Source organism: Macrobrachium nipponense, chromosome 44, assembly GCF_015104395.2.
Source record: "Macrobrachium nipponense isolate FS-2020 chromosome 44, ASM1510439v2, whole genome shotgun sequence".
NCBI classification, from domain to species: domain Eukaryota; kingdom Metazoa; phylum Arthropoda; class Malacostraca; order Decapoda; family Palaemonidae; genus Macrobrachium; species Macrobrachium nipponense.
This window is the reverse complement of record NC_087221.1, coordinates 17,518,493-17,535,813: the sequence shown is the minus strand read 5'-3', so window position 1 is coordinate 17,535,813 and position 17,321 is coordinate 17,518,493. Positions and strand designations below refer to the sequence as shown.

The 17,321-nt window shown below is 38.2% G+C and overlaps 1 protein-coding gene across 5 annotated transcripts in view; it reads left to right on the top strand.

Annotated features, from left to right (window-relative positions):
* Window positions 1-17,321, top strand: part of LOC135204057 (glutamine-dependent NAD(+) synthetase-like) — a 71,634-nt gene that overhangs the window by 47,992 nt on the left and 6,321 nt on the right. For all 5 annotated transcript variants that reach the window (XM_064234023.1, XM_064234026.1, XM_064234025.1 and 2 more), the window contains exons 3-10: window positions 9,688-9,858; window positions 10,675-10,765; window positions 11,987-12,132; window positions 12,617-12,777; window positions 13,532-13,728; window positions 14,438-14,740; window positions 15,525-15,688; window positions 16,200-16,365. In XM_064234023.1, coding sequence (XP_064090093.1) covers window positions 9,688-9,858; window positions 10,675-10,765; window positions 11,987-12,132; window positions 12,617-12,777; window positions 13,532-13,728; window positions 14,438-14,740; window positions 15,525-15,688; window positions 16,200-16,365 — 1,399 coding nt within the window. The remainder of the gene's footprint in view (window positions 1-9,687; window positions 9,859-10,674; window positions 10,766-11,986; window positions 12,133-12,616; window positions 12,778-13,531; window positions 13,729-14,437; window positions 14,741-15,524; window positions 15,689-16,199; window positions 16,366-17,321) is intronic.

Here is a 17,321-nt window from a genome sequence, read left to right as displayed (position 1 = left end):
AAGCATTCTTACCTGGCACAGGGTACGCCGAATACACTGCCTCTAGTTGTAATTAGAATAATACTTACCTGGCACAGGGTACATCAAATAGATTACTTCTAATTGCAATTAGAAGCCTACTTATGACACAGGGTACGCCAAACAGACTACCTCCAGTTGTTATTAGAAGCATACTTACCTGGCACAGGGTACGCCAAATACATTGCTTCTTGTTGTAATTAGCAGCATACTTACCTGGCACAGGTTACACCAAATACATTGCTTCTAGTTGTAATTAGAAGCATACTTACCTGGCACAGGGTACGCCAAATAGATTGCCTTTAGTTTTAATTAGAAGCATACTTACATGTCCAAGGTTACACCAAATAGATTGCTTCTAATTGCAATTAGAAGCCTACTTACATGACACAGGGTACGCCAAACAGACTACCTCCAGTTGTTATTAGAAGCATACTTACCTGGCACAGGTTACACCAAATACATTGCTTCTAGTTGTAATTAGAAGCATACTTACCTGGCACAGGGTACACCAAATAAATGGTACACCAAATAAATTGCTTCTTGTTGTAATTAGAAGCATACTTACCTGGCACATGTTACACCAAATACATTGATTCTTGTTGTAATTAGAAGCATACTTACCTGGCACAGGTTACACCAAATACATCGCTTCTAGTTGTAATTAGAAGCATACTTACCTGAAACAGGGTACGCCAAATAGATTACCTTTAGTTGTAATTAGAAGCATACTTACCTGGCACAGGGTACACCAAATACATTGCTTCTAGTTGTAATTAGAAGCATACTTACCTGGCACAGGGTACGCCAAATACATTGCCTTTAGTTGTAATTAGAAGCATACTTACCTGGCACAGGGTACGCCAAATACATTGTCTTTAGTTGTAATTAGAAGCATACTTACCTGGCACAGGTTACACCAAATACATTGCTTCTTGTTGTAATTAGAAGCATACTTACCTGGCACAGGTTACACCAAATACATTGCTTCTAGTTGTAATTAGAAGCATACTTACCTGGCACAGGGTACACCAAATAGATTGCTTCTAGTTGTAATTAGAAGCATACTTACCTGGCACAGGTTACACCAAATACATTGCTTCTAGTTGTAATTAGAAGCATACTTACCTGAAACAGGGTACGCCAAATAGATTGCCTTTAGTTTTAATTAGAAGCATACTTACATGTCCAAGGTTACACCAAATAGATTGCTTCTAGTTGTAATTAGAAGCATACTTACCTGGCACAGTTTACACCAAATACATTGATTCTAGTTGTAATTAGAAGCATACTTACCTGGCACAGGGTACGCCAAATAGATTGCCTTTAGTTGTAATTAGAAGCATACTTACCTGGCACAGGGTACGCCAAATAGATTGCCTTTAGTTGTAATTAGAAGCATACTTACCTGGCACAGGTTACACCAAATACATTGCTTCTAGTTGTAATTAGAAGCATACTTACCTGAAACAGGATACGCCAAATAGATTGCCTTTAGTTTTAATTAGAAGCATACTTACATGTCCAAGGTTACACCAAATACATTGATTCTAGTTGTAATTAGAAGCATACTTACCTGGCACAGGGTACACCAAATACATTGCTTCTAGTTGTAATTAGAAGCATACTTACCTGGCACAGGGTACGCCAAATAGATTGCCTTAATTGTAATTAGAAGCATACTTACCTGGCACAGTGTACACCAAATACATTGCTTCTAGTTGTAATTAGAAGCATACTTACCTGGCACAGGGTACGCCAAATAGATTGCCTTTAGTTGTAATTAGAAGCATACTTACATGTCCAAGGTTACACCAAATAGATTGCTTCTAGTTGTAATTAGAAGCATACTTACCTGGCACAGGTTACACCAAATAGATTGCTTCTTGTTGTAATTAGAAGCATACTTACCTGGCACAGGGTACACCAAATACATTGCTTCTAGTGGTAATTAGAAGCATACTTACCTGGCACAGGGTATGCCAAATAGATTGCCTTTAGTTTTAATTAGAAGCATACTTACATGTCCAAGGTTACACCAAATAGATTGCTTCTAGTTGTAATTAGAAGCATACTTACCTGGCACAGGGTACACCAAATAAATTGCTTCTTGGTGTAATTAGAAGCATACTTACCTGGCACAGGTTACACCAAATAGATTGCTTCTAGTTGTAATTAGAAGCATACTTACCTGGCACAGGGTACACTAAATACATTGCTTTTTGTTGTAATTAAAGAAAGGCATACTTAACCTGGCACAGGGTTACATCAAATACATTTCCTTCCTAGTTGTAATTAGAAGCATACTTACCTAGCACAGGGTTACAACCAAATACATTTTGCTTCTAGTTGTAATTAGAAAGCAATACTACCTGGCACAGGTTAATTACCCGGAAAGGTTACATAACTTCTAGTTGTAATTAGAAGCATAATTACCTTGGCACCAGGTTACACCAAAACATTGCTTCAGTTGTAATTTAGAAGCATACTTCCTGCACGGGTTACACCAAATACATTGTTCTTAAAGTTCATAGGAACAAGGGTTCAAACCAAATACATTGCTTTGTTGTAATTAGAAAACATACTTACCTGGCACAGGGTTACACCCAAAAACATTGCTTTAGTTTGTAATTCGAAAGCATATTACCTGGCCACAGGGACACCAAATACATTGCTTATTGTTAAAATAATTAGAAAGGCATACTTACCTGGCACAGGGTGCATACATTGCTTCGTGTTGTATTAGAAGCATACTTACCTGGCCAGGGTACACCAAATCATTCGCTTCTTAGTGTAATTAGAAGCATACTTATCTGGCACAGGGTACACCAAATACATTGGCCTTTAAGTTTTTTAATTTAGAAAGTTATACTTGCATGTCCAAGGTTACACCAAATAGATTGCTTCTAGTTGTAATTAGGAGCCTACTTACCTGGCACAGGTTACACCAAATACATTGCTTCTAGTTGTAATTAGAAGCATACTTACCTGGCACAGGTTACACCAAATACATTGCTTCTAGTTGTATTAGAGCATACTTACCTGGCACAGGGTACACAAATACATTGCTTCTAGTTGTAATTAGGGAAAAAAGCATACTTACCTGGCACAGGGTGCACCAAAATACATTGCTTCTAGTTGTAATTAGAAGCATTTACTTTACCTGGCACAGGGTACACCAAAAATAATTGCTTCTTGTTGTAATTAGAAGCATTACTTATCTGGCAGGGTACACCAAATACATTGCCTTTAGTTTTAATTAGAAGTATACTTGCATGTCCAAGGTTACACCAAATAGATTGCTTCTAGTTGTAAGATAGGAGGTTCCTACTTACTACTTGGCACAGGTTACACCAAATACATTGCTTCTAGTGTAATTAGAAGCATACTTACCTAGCACAGGGTATGCCAAATAGATTGCCTTTAGTTGTAATTAGAAGCATACTTACCTGGCACAGGGTACACTAAATACATTGCTTCTTGTTGCAATTAGAAGCATACTTACCTGGCACAGGGTACACCAAATACATTGCTTTTTGTTGTAATTAGAAGCATACTTACCTGGCACAGGGTACACCAAATACATTGCTTCTAGTTGTAATTAGAAGCATACTTACCTGGCACAGGGTACCTAGTTCATCAACCTTTCTGCTATATCCTTTATCGTCTGATATACTAAGTACTGAAGACTCCTTCCGCAATCCAGGATTCCATCCGCTCACATCTGGTCCTCGGGTCTCCAGCTTGCTTTTGTTTGGAAAGCTTTTAGTGCTTCTGAATCTTCATCCTCCACCGTTATTGCCTAATGATTAGTTTGTTTTTTGGCCTGCAGGTGATGGTTAGGCCGATGTTCGCGTTCTTCATGGTGTCTTGTTGGTGAGATTATCTTCTGGGACCTCAGTTTCTCTGTGCATTTCTCTCCGATTGCGTCTGGAGCTTCTGTACTTGTGTGGCTTTCCCTCAGCTATTCCCTTTATATCTATTAGCTCTTCCTTTCTTCTTGTTGTCTTCTTCTCCAACTATTCCTCCTTCGTTGCAGCTGTCTTTTTTTCCTAAGTCTCAACTTGGGATCCTCCCTCTTCTTCGACAATCCAGGATTCCATCCGTTCACATATGGTCCTCAGGTCTCCAGCTTGCTTCCCTCTGGAAAGCTTCGTCGTCCTCTGCTGTTATTCTTTTCTCTGAGCTTCCTTTTACCTTAGATTTCAAATCAGACGCATGCGAGCTCCGAAGCCTTCAAAGATGGCTTTTAAGGATTTCGAAGCTTGCATCTAGAGTCTTTGGATCCAGTGAACCTTATAGCGTTGGGTGTACAGTTCATTTTTCAATCCATCTTTGTATCTTGAGTCTTTGCGTCAGCATGTGAATTACATTTCTTTATTCCTTAGTTGGTCGAACTTCACTGGGTGGCAGGCCAGCCTCAAGGATTCTAAAACGACTTCGGAGTAAACCACCCCTCAGACTTGAGCTGAATTCTAATTATATTTCTCCTAGTCAGTTCTGTTTCTTACTGAATTCTTCCCACCCTTCAAGGAAGAGATTCCAGTAGATCTGAAGCAGCATGCTAGTGGGGGATGACCGATGCTACGGCGGAATGTGGAGTCTGGGACTCCAGACTTCGGAGAACGTTCTCCGAATGGGACTTGAGGAAATGGGCAGGAGCGTTCTGCCGCATCTGGATAGTAGCTGCTGGTTTGTCAGAATGCCTATGACTGGTTTGTTCCTTTGGCCTGCAGGTCATGGTTAGGCCGATGTTCGCGTTCTTCATGGTGTCTTCTTGATGAGAATCTTTGGGGGCCTCAATTTCTCAGCGCATTTCTCACGAAATGCGTCCGCAGCTTCCGTAACTTGTGGCTTTCCCTCAGCTATTCTTTATATGTATTAGCTCTTCCTTTCTTTCTTGTCAACCTCTCCAACTATTCCTCCTTCGTGACAGCTGTCTATTTTTTCCTAAGTCTCACTTTGAGATCCTCCTCGTCTTCCGTCTCTTTGTTTTCTGGATCTCTTCGTCTTGATGTCCAGCCATGCCAGCTCCCTCTTTCCGTGAAAATTAGCGCCCAAATAGCTGGGAGTGGCGCCCCCACCCCCACCCTCAATGCATGCCTATAATATATAGCCTTAGATTTCATAATTCATTATATCCCCCGAGGTCTCGTTCATCGATTGCTGGAAGGCGTAGTAAAATAAGTGTGATCCGTGAGGATAATACAAGTACGTGTGTTTTTATGCCTTTCCTTTCGAAATTCTTCCGATAGAAGTTTTTGATTTTCAAAATACCGTGGAAATTTCCGTTTGTTTCTTATATGTCCGAAAAAAACGGAAATTTATTATTTGTCTCTAGTATATCAACTTCCTTGACATAACTTCAAGTCAGGCGTTCTCTTTGTAATGTTATGATGACGTGTGCAACAACAGAATATTTTCTTCTGGGGTTAACCTTGTGTTTATATTTATTTCTTATTTATTTCTTTTTATTTACTTATATCTCATTAGATACATATTCACTGTGTGAGTGTGATATTATAGGTCTTTTCCTGAACTCTTTGGTACGCTTGATGTAACTTCAAATGTTGTCATACTTCTCTCTCTCTCTCTCTCTCTCTCTCTCTCTCTCTCTCTCTCTCGCTCTCTCTCATCTCTCTCTCTCTCAAATTCTTCTCCTCTCTCTCCTCTCTCTCTCTCTTCAAAATACAGCTAGTTGTGAATTGAGAGTGACGATCGCATTGCCAATTGGCGGCCGCACCGTTGCGAAGGAAAATTTACCCTGCAATTTAGACAAAACAGTTGTTGTCGGTGCTGTGATTTTGCAGATGTTCTTGCTCAAGATTGCAATGCAGATGTACTGAGCTTTTTAATCTTTTCTTGTAAAGAAAATCAGGTGGCCGAGTTTGACATCTGTTCGGTAAACGATGCTTGCTTGGAGAGAGAGAGAGAGAGAGAGAGAGAGAGAGAGAGGAGAGAGAGACGAGAGAAGAGAGAGAGAGAGAGGAACATATATAATCGCCACGCAATGATATGTTAGAAGTTTTGGGATCTGTTCAGTAAACAATGCTTTTTGGCAGAAGAGAGAGGAGAGAGAGGGAGGAGAGAAGAGAGGAGAAGAGAAGAAGAAGATCATTATTCTCGCAGCAATGATAATGTTAGGGAATTTTGACAATCTGTTTCAGAATAACAAATGCTTGCATTGCAAAGAGAGAGGGAGAGAGAGGAGAGAGAGAGAGAGAGAGAGAAATTAGAAAACATTATATCGCAGCAATGATTATGTTAGAAGTTTTGACATCTGTCAGTAAACAATGCCATTTCTTGGCAAGAGAAAAAAGAGAAGAATGAGAACATTTATTTATCGCCAGCAACGATATGTTAGGAAGTTTGACATCTTTTCAGTAAAACAATTTGCTTGCTTGCAAGAGAGAGAGAGAGAGAGAGAGAGAGAGAGAGAGAGAGAGAGAGAGAGAACATTATATCGCCAGCAATGATATGTTAGGAAGTTTGACATCTGTTCAGTAAACGATGCTTGTTTGTCAGCGTTATTATTAACAGACACTTGTAGATTATATTTGTCTGCGAGAGAGAGAGAGAGAGAGAGAGAGAGAGACGAGGAGAGAGAGGAGAGAGAGAGAGAGAGAGAATGGCCTCAATATATCGCCAGCAATGATAAGCTAGGAGAAAATATGCATCAACCTGAATGACTGTTTTCGAAACAGCTTCGTTGTCATGAAAATGAGACGAATTTCCTTCGACTCAGAAGCCGAATTTAGTCTCTTATTTTTTGTTAAATTTTTCTCCACGATTTTATTCGTTTATTATTTTTTTGTATTTATTATTTGGACAAAGACACCAGCTCTCTATTGATTTTTTTATGTCAAGCGGTTCAAGATAATGAATTTAGAAGATTGTGTTTTTTTATTGTAAAATTGTTTAGCAGTTTGAGGTTGGTGACAAGGAGTCGTGGCGCTATTGTTTTTTAATGAGTCTCGGGAGAAACACGTGAATCTGACACTTGTTAATGTGTACCGGTTTATGAAATGAAAATATGTGAATGGTCATAATTGGTTTTTATTACCCTCATTCTTTATTAATAGTTCAACCTTCCATAGGGTTTCATTATGTTAGGTTATGGAGTTTAGAAATCTTTTTACATTCATACTATCACGTGATATGACATGTTGCGCACCTGGCAGTGAGTCATGAAGAAAGTCAGGTTAAAGTAGTTATAATTTATTTTACTCATATTCATATCTTTTCATATACTCACTCACGTTGGTTAGGTTAGGTTAAGGGACTTAGAGTTTGTTCCTCATATTCATATTTGTCATATACTTATGCGGGTTAGGTTAAGGGACTTGGAATTTTTTCCCTGATATTCATATTTGTGTGAAATGGTTTTTTTTTTCATTCGTAGAGTATATCTTGAGCCAATAGGTTGGGTTGGGTTAGGTTAGGTTTGGTTAAGGTACTTAGAATTTTTTCACTCATATTCATATTTATGTGAAATGATGGGTTTCATCCGTAGAGTATATCTTGAGCCAAAATGGGGTTGGGTATTTTCAAGGGGTCGAGCAAAACCATGGTTCTCCTATCTGAAAAGTTTTTCATGAGCCATTTTGGGTTTCTTTTCTGAACTAGAGCGAAATATTTGGTGGTTTTCAAGTGGAGTCATTAAAGGTTAACGTACATGAGGTAAAGATAAAGGCAAGCTTATGGGGTTTATGGCCTGTGAGCCGAAATGGGGTCTTTTTCCCTACTAACGAGGAACTCCATTTTATGTCAGATGATTATTCTTCCCATTGACATACTCCAGCATTCTGCTCTAATTGTAAAAGCTCGTAGTTGTTGTCAACATAATGTTCCAAAGCGCAGATCTCCAACACCCTCCCTAATGCATCTCCATTATCAGCTTTATCATGACGTTTTTCTAGGCTAATGTCGATCGCGCAGCTTTTGCTCGTTACTCTGAACCGTATGCCATAGCTGCTGTACAATCAACGCTTCAGCCTCGCTCCCTCTTGCTTTCTGAACCGACATCGTTCTCTCCTTATCAGTTCTGTTGTCATATGTCTTACCTTTCAAGTGAAATTCTTTCTTTACATCTTCCATAGTACTTTGAACACGAGTGTTATACCTATACTGTTTTTTTCCATCTGTCCACCTGTCTGTGACGTTTGCGTATGGTAACACTGCGTCCCGGGCTTTAGATAGTTACATTCAGCTTACATTCAACAATAATTATAATATCCTATTTCGAATACTAACGGTGTAATTCGCATACAGTAAATTATTAAAACACTTTTCAGTTGGAAATGTACACCCAGATATCCTTTTATTTACCTGAAACTTACACATAGCGTAACTATCTAAAGCCCGGGACGCAGTGTTACCATACGCAAACACCACAGGCGGGTGGACAGATGGAAAAAAAACAGAGTATAGTATATAACTATTACAGTCCCCACTACCACCTTTATCCTTATTCATATAAACAAATATCTCTGTAGGGGGGGAGTGCCATCAGTGGACCTCAGGCTGTGCACTGTAGGCATTAGTTAAGGTTCTGTGCAGCGTGCCTTCGACCCTTAGTTGCAACCACTTTCGTTTCTGTTAATGTACCTCCTTTCAAATTCTCTGTCTTCATCTTACTTTCCACCCTCTCCTAATAGTACTTGATTCTTAGTGCAACTGCGAGGTTTTCCTCCTGTTACACTTCAGACCTTTTACTGTCAATTTCCATTTCAGCGCTGAATGACCTCATAGGTCCCGGTGCTTGGCCTCTGGTCTAAATTCTATGTTTAACTCATTCAGTATAAACAAATATGCCTGTCAGTCATTCCTTTGGAGAGTTTTCCTTACCTAGACTTAATTTTCCCTGGTAAGTCACTTCGTCATCTATTCACTAACTTAGTGCATCATCTTGTGAATAGTTTCTTTAATTCATGATGCTTGTCCCTTCTTCACCCTCTTATTTTTCCATCCAAATATACTCAACAGCCATTTCCAGAAGCATTCTGAAACTTACGCTATTTTATTCCATAGTAGCATGATCCAGGCCTGCCTCTCTTCTGCCATCCTCATTTAGCAAATGCTGAAATTACATTTCCAAGACTGCACTTACGTAATACCGCATATCTCCTGCATCTTTTATTCCGAGATCCCTATGTGCGTTAACCTTTCTGCATATCTCTCTCTGTACAGCATCTTCTTGAAGTACTGGAATTTCCCTAAATAGCTAATTGTAAGTATTTATATTATGTAATGCTACCTGAGTACCATATCAGCCCTGATGAATGACGTTTGTCTAGTAATCGATAGTGTGGAAAAGGTACGTATGATACCGCAGCAATGCCATTCATTCAAGAGTGCTTTCCCCTATACGTATACCACGTTCGGGCTGCCTGTTGTGCTGTACTTTGTAATTTATTTTTGCACAATAAATTGTTTTCGCTCTCTCTCTCATTTGCTTCTTGATTGTCTCATCCATCGTCATGTTTATATGTATGCTTGATGTCAAAAGACTGTAGCCTACATTCTTTATGGACGCATAATTTCCTTTAGATATTTACTTCGAGATTTGAAACTGCGATGCTCATTTTCCCAGTAATTAGAGCTTCGGCTCATAATTTAAGTTTTCTTTCAGGTTTAAGTTTCGGCCATTTCAGTTCTTGTCTCCATCAGAGGTTACGGGTGCGGAGATCACTATCATGAGAGGGACACGGAGATGTATGCCTGGGAAGCCCTTGCAACCATCATGAAAGATCCTGCCTGCAGCGACATCTTGGTTGATGTTGGTTTACCCGTCATGCACAAGAATGTCATCTATAACTGCAAGCTGGTATTCCTTAACAAGTAAGACATACGCACACACACATATATATATATGGGTAGATATATATATGATATATATATATAAACGTGTAAGACATACGCACACACATAGATAAATATATATATATATATATATATATATATATATATATATATTATATATATATATATTTATATATGTATTTATATATATATTAATATATAATTATATCTATATATTTATACATAATTTTATAATATATATATTATGTTAAAGTGTAAAAGGTCCATTAAAACACTCCCACCCTTATCAAGTAGTGATTCACTACTTGATAAGGGTGGGAAACAGTCCACCGAAATAGTCCTTAACTTTAAACCAGTGTTTTAATGGGCCTCTTATACTTGAGACGTATCCAGTTTTAATAGAAGAATTTATTTGCATATATATTATATAATATATATATATATAAATGTGTCTACACATTTATGTACAATGGCCCATTATAAGTTTAGTATGATAGCAAGACCAACTACCGATAATAAATGTATATTTCTATAACATACATCCGTCTAATTTTGCTTTCTGTTCTGTTTAAGAGCACAATTTTAAAATTTAATCTAAGGGTCATTGAACAAAAAAAAAAAAATTAAAACGCTTCATAAGGTTAACAAGGTAAACTGCTAGTCAGATAATCAATTAGTTGTAGTCCCAATATTTAGATAAAATCTCAGTGGAGGAAATTGTGGAATTTTTTAAAGCAATAAAATCGTTTGGTGCTCTTGATAACTCGTTTCTCTGCTGCTGCTGTGCTGTTGTCCGTTTGTTTGTCCTCTGATATCTCCTTCCTTTACTTCCAGGAGAGTTCTGCTCATTCGACCCAAGATGATGTTAGCTAATGACGGCTTCATGGGGTATCGCGAAACGCGTTGGTTCACTGCATGGGCTAAGGTAGGTAAAAAAAAAAAAAAATAAAATTACGAGGAATGGTAACAAAAAAAAAAATTACGAGAAATTGTAAAAAAAATTACGAGGAATGGTAAAAAAAAATTACGAGGAATGGTAATAAAATTATGAGGAATGGTATAACAATTACGAGGAATGGGATGTAGAAAGATTACGAGGAATGGTAAAACAATAATTAATTAAAAAAGAACTACGATGAATATTACGAACCGTGATCTATGGGGCTAACTTAAAATTAGGTTTAGTTTAAGGAGTTTTTTTCGGTGTCTAGTATGCGTGTTACAGAGAGAGATTCCGAAATCATTTAAAAGTAAAATGATGAATACAGTGTCGGAGTCTAAGTAGTTTATGGCAGTTTTCCTGGAAATTTCTCTCTCTCTCTCTCTCTCTCTCTCTCTCTCTCTCTCTCTCTCTCTCTCTCGTATGTACAAAGACACCATGTAAAGGAAAGGAACTAGACAGTTTAAAGTCTATTACTAAATACATTAATTATGTTAATTCAGGTGTCGTTTCAGTTGTACTCGTAGATATGACTTCACAATGAACCCCCTCCCCCGCCTCCACTCCCTTGGGGAAGTGCTATCAGCGCACCTCACGCGGAACACTGCACGCATTACTTAAGGTCCTTTGCAGCGTCCACTCTGCTCCCAGCTGCAACCCATTTCATTCCGTTTACTGTACCTCCATTCATATTATCTCTCTTTCATCTTACTTTCCGCTCTCTTCTAACAGGTGTTTAATAGTACAATAGCTAGGTTTTCATCCTGTTACACCTTTCAAACCTTCTCTGCTGTAAACGAGCTTGTTGGCTCGTGCTCTAAACTGCGGCTACTGTCTCCCCTTCCCTCCCATTCCCCTAAACCCCCACCCCCCTCCACCGGCTCCGGGCGGACAAACCGGTTTGGATGGGGTGGGTGGCTGTGTCAAGTCTCTCCTACTGTCACCCTGGGAGGACAGACAAGATAAGAGCCTCTCTGATTTTACTATTATAGATGTCCTTTCCAGCGCTGAATGACCCAATAGGTTCCAGCTCTTGGTAGTTAGAGTCTTATTCCAGCAGTTTGAGGACATCCGACCAATATATATACTTAAGGAAGTAGGAAGGGTGCCATCGAGTGCCAGAGATGTATGGGCAACTACAGGGCAGCAGTTGGAAGAGTTTGGTCCGTGCCCACTCAGTGATGATAAATTATGAACTGTCTTTAGGTCCGGGAGGTGGAGGAGTTCCCGCTTCCTCCCGTCATTTCGGGAATCGTCGGCCAGGAGTCTGTGCCCTTTGGCGACGGAATCATCGCCACGAAGGACTCCACCATCGGCTTTGACATTTGCGAGGAACTCTGGAACCCTGAAAGGTATTGCAGAGCAACAGCCTAAATCTTTCATCCTTTGTTTTGTATTTACATTTCTGTTCATTTTTGTTCCTTTCATAGAAATCAAGTCAATTTTTCTGATTGTGTGAGGGTCTATGGAAAACACGAATCTATCTTTTGTAAAGAATGTGGAACTACTTTTCCAAACTACGTTCTAAAGAAACATGCCGGAGTATGACACACTTCACCTCACATCATCTGCATATATGAACTTTAATTATCTTTCAGCGTAATTTAAAAAAAATGATAGCATAATTGATAGTTCGTTGATGTTTAAGAGCAGTGAAAATTTGCAGCAATAAATTTAGGTTTCAACTGAATAGCTCCAGAGAACAAAAGAAATGTCGTTAATTAAGCATTCTAATGCGAATCTTCAGGAGTAATTGTGTGAGGTACCATTTGAATTTGAGTAGGCGTACTTTGTTTACATATTGGAACCAGTTTTGATGTTAATATTCCCTTACAGTTGCCATCTCATGCAATGCCTTGATGGGGCCGAAATCATCGCCAATGGATTAGGATCCTTAGAGGAATTCGGTCGGCCTGAAATAGGATATCAGATGGTGCAAATGGCTACCATGAAAAGTGGAGGATGTTATCTGTTTGCAAACCAAAAAGGATTTGATGGTTAGTTCAAACTTACTTTCTTACCAGACTTGAAATGATTTTGTGACTCCTTCTCGGTTTTACATTTCTTTGTCTAGGACCTATAGCTTAATACTCCCCTAATCGAGCACCAGTTTTCTCATTATGTGAGCTGCCACATTTGCCGCGATGCCCTTAATAAATATTGTTTTTTGTTAAAACTGGATTGTCTTCATGTCTGAGTTTATGTTGTTGATTCTCTTAACTAAAAGAGGACCTTGAAGTGTTACTTTGTGGCCACATGCATTTTTTATTTATTTCCTTTGCTTTAGTTTTTTTAGACTTGCACTGTTTGTTCATTAACCTTTATCAGTTTGTCTTTTTCTTTAATTCGTACTTCTCTCTAATCACATTCTGTGTGGTGGATTCTTGCTTTGTATATCAATTATCTATTCAGCTTCTTCCATGGGAATGATTGTTTTAGTAATAATGATAGATTATATTAATAGAATCTTTCGTAACGCCTTTCTTGGGTTTTCACTGTACTTCGATATCAAGCTGCGTAATTTATTTTGCAACAAATATAGCAATAATACCTTGATATTAGATTATGAATTAGTTGCTTTTAATTGTGTCGGTGAATTATTTTGAAAAAGGTTTTTGTCTTTGGTTATTAAGTGGCATATTTTCTCCAAGAAGAAATGAGAGTAACGTTACATAATTTGAGAAGACTTTTGTGAAGGAAACGTTATGTGCAGCCCAAAATAGTGATATATTTCATAACCTTTCCTTTCAGGCAACCAAGGATACTATCCAGGAGACTCCTGCATTGGCCTTAATGGAGAAATAATAGCTCACACCAAAGTGCACACATTAGAGGAAGTTGAAGTGGTAATGGCAGAAGTAGATCTGGAAGCCATTCGACGTTACAAAGCTGGCATACGAAGCCGTTGCATCCAGGCTGCTAAGAGCAAACCCTTCCCAAGGATCAAGGTATGAGACTCTCGGTATGTTTGGGAGGTGGCGTTTATCGAGGGTGATTGAAAATACGTATCAAGGGCGATTATGTTAAGAAATATACTTGAAAGCTTATAGGATCGAGGAATGATAAGCTTTCAGAATGATGTTTTTTTTTCTGATGTGTTAAGAAAATACGATCATTTGCCGCTGGCAACCTGGCCAGTCCGCCACTGCACTGAAATGTCATACTATGAGTAAATATTGTTTCATCTTTCTCATCAGAAGGAAAATTAACGTCATTTATTCCACCTTCAAAATCAACGATACGGACTTCTTGAGTAATTCCATCATTACACAGTTAACTAAAGCTACTGTCATGATACAATCAGCAGTAGATAACTAAAGTTATTGTGATACAATTAAATCAGCAGTAGTTAACTAAAGATATTGTGATACAATTAAATTAGTAGTAATTAACTAAAGATATTGTGATACAATTAAGTCAGCAGTAGTTAACTAAAGATATTGTGGTACAATTAAGTCAGCAGTAGTAAACTAAAACTATTGTCGTGATACAATCAGCTGAAGTCAACTAAAGCTATTGTAGTGATACAATCAGCTGTAGTTAATTAAAGCTATTGTAGTGATACAACCAGCAGTGTATTGTCGCAGATGTGCATAAGTACCCCATTCTTCACACTCATCTCTCTCTCTCTCTCTCTCTCTCTCTCTCTCTCTCTAGGTTGAATTTTCACTTGGAGACGAAAACTGGCGGACCACTGGAGTCCCGTCCATAGTCAGCGTAAACTGGTGGACCTGGACCACTGGACTCCCGTTCGTACCCCGCGCGAAGCCGCCCATCCCGACGAAGGAGGAGCAGATGTTAAAGGTTCCTGCCTGCTGGCTGTGGGATTACCTGAGGAGGTCCGGCCGAGGGGGCCTGTTGCTGCCCCTGTATTTTGATGAAGAGTCGTTTGCCACAGCTGCTATCGTTTATTCTATGTGTGTGATGGTATCAGAGGCCGTTGGGAAAGGCAACGAGAAGGTATGTGTGTGTCATGCAACGTTTGGAAATATCGTTAATGAGTATAGAGTGCAGAGGGCCAGGGACCAGATCATCTTTATTTTCAGAACAACGACCAGTTTAAATGATTGCCACGTATTGTTTTATGATTTTGAGATGTTGAGAATAGAATTCATATCTGAACAGGCTTTCTCATTAAAATACAAGAGCACAAACATCGCACAACCACACGTGTCTATAATTTTAAAACGCATATATGCGCTCATCTATCTATGCTTGAGGACGCTATTTGAATCGAAATGTTTTTGGTTATATATCGTGTATTCCATCAGAATATGTTGGGAGAGAAATAATTCTATCGGGAAATTAAAAAGGAACGAATTGCAGTGAGTGGATATATTTTAGTTAATATATCCCACATCCTCTGGAACTCTATCATAGGATTATGAAATTGGGGATGATTTGAAAAATAATATGCACATTACTTTATGACAATATGAAAATACTGTTATAACACGTAAAATGGGGTAAAATTCTAAATGTGGGAAATTAAGTACACACACACAGACTCATATATATAATATTATATATATATATAGATATATTATATATATATATATATATATATAAATATATATATTATATGTGTGTGTGCATTTTTATGGGTGTCTGCCAGACATCCAGAAATTCGTTCTCAGTCCAAAATGACCTCAGTAACCCATCAACATTCCATCATGGAAAATGAAATTCTTTTGATCACTTCCATGATTTCACCAACTGAAGAATGATTGTTCTTCGAAATCAGGTGTTGGAAGATGTGCGAAGAATAGTCGGCCAGAATGATTACGTACCTCGGGGTCCCAAGGAGTTATGCGGACGTCTTCTTCACACCCTGTCTATGGAGTTTTCGTCACCGGATGAGTCTGAAGGCAGGCAAGCGGTTTCTTCACTGGCATGTCATATTGGAAGGTTAGTCTCTCTTGATATTATTGAACTGTGCCCAATTCCATTGTAGTTAATGAATATTAAATGCAATGAAAGTTTCTGGCACATTTTGCTTTAGCTACCGTTGTCGTAACTTCGTAGCAATTAAATAACAAAGTGTAGTCACATCATTTCATTATGATATCACGAGGGTTTTCCAAGCCATTATGGTTCACATTCGCACTAAGATCGAAGTAATCATATGAATATTTAAATTAACTTAGCAGTTAGCTTTATTATTATTATTATTATTATTATTATTATTATTATTATTATTATTATTATTATTATTGTTGTTAGTTATTCAGAAAATGAACCATATTCTTTCGGAACAAGCCCACAGGTAACACTGACTTGAAATTCTAGCTTCTAAAGATTATGGTATTAATTACGAAGAAGCAAGAGAAGGTAAAAGATAATATAGAAAGAAGAGAGTTCACTTATTAAAAAAAAAGAATAATGAATTAATCATTTATAGATGACCTCTCTTACGCAGCACGCATTTGTCAGCGGATTTAGGCAAGTTGCTCTCTGAGACAACGGCGTCATTCGCATCCAGCCTAGGATTGTCTTCTGAGCATCGAGGCGAAGAAGGAACAAGAACAGCGTCCCAGAACTTCCAGTCACGAATGTCATTAGCTGCTGCGTATTTCTATGCGGAGGTAAGTTCATTTCGCGCCCTTTTTCATAGTGTTCGGTTGTGTTACTGAAGTTTTGAATCCACTGCCCTCACTCTCCTTTCAGTGGCGGGTCTAGAAATCTTTAATTGGGGGCCCACTTAGGATTATCTTATATATATATATATATATATATATATATATATATATATATATATATATACATATATATATATAAAGGTATAAGCCACGAAGGAAAAAAAAAACAACGGATTTTCCGCAAGATCTTTCGACGTTCACCGTCCTTTAATTAGCAGATAAACTGACTTACATGAGGAATTGGCAGTACAGGAAAGCTCGTATAACTGACAGATAGGGAATATAAGGAGATTAGTACCTAGAATCCGGCACACCTGGAGAAAGAGTAACCTTTCCGAACCAGCATAAACATGGGTACAATTTAAAAAACCAAAAGATTAAGTCAATCTGCTCGGACACAAGGGCAAGACAATTAAAGGATAATATAGGGTGACAGCTATTCAGAACTTTGGTAAACAAAAATTTATTCACAAGACATATTCACAATACATATTAAACATACATATACAACGAAGATATCTCTAAGGCAACTAATTTGTATTTAAGTCTGTAATTATATCTTTGAGGTCATTCTTAAGCATGTTACAAATGCAAGGGTCTAAATGAAACAGGCCACGACTGATATTAAAATTACAATGTGAAGTAAGTTGTATTACAGCGGATTCTAAAAGATTTCGTGATAAGACATCTTTTGACCTTGCAATTACTGAACTACCAATCCAATTTATTCGGTGGTTTTCACTTAAATGAATGAATATTGCATTAGATGTTTGCCCAGTTTTTACAGAATATTTATGTTAGCTTAATCTTACTTCTATTCTAAGCCCTTGCTCGACTGTCCGAGATAAAAAGAAGGGCAGTCCAAACATGGAATTTTATATATTATGTTGTTGCTTTCCCTG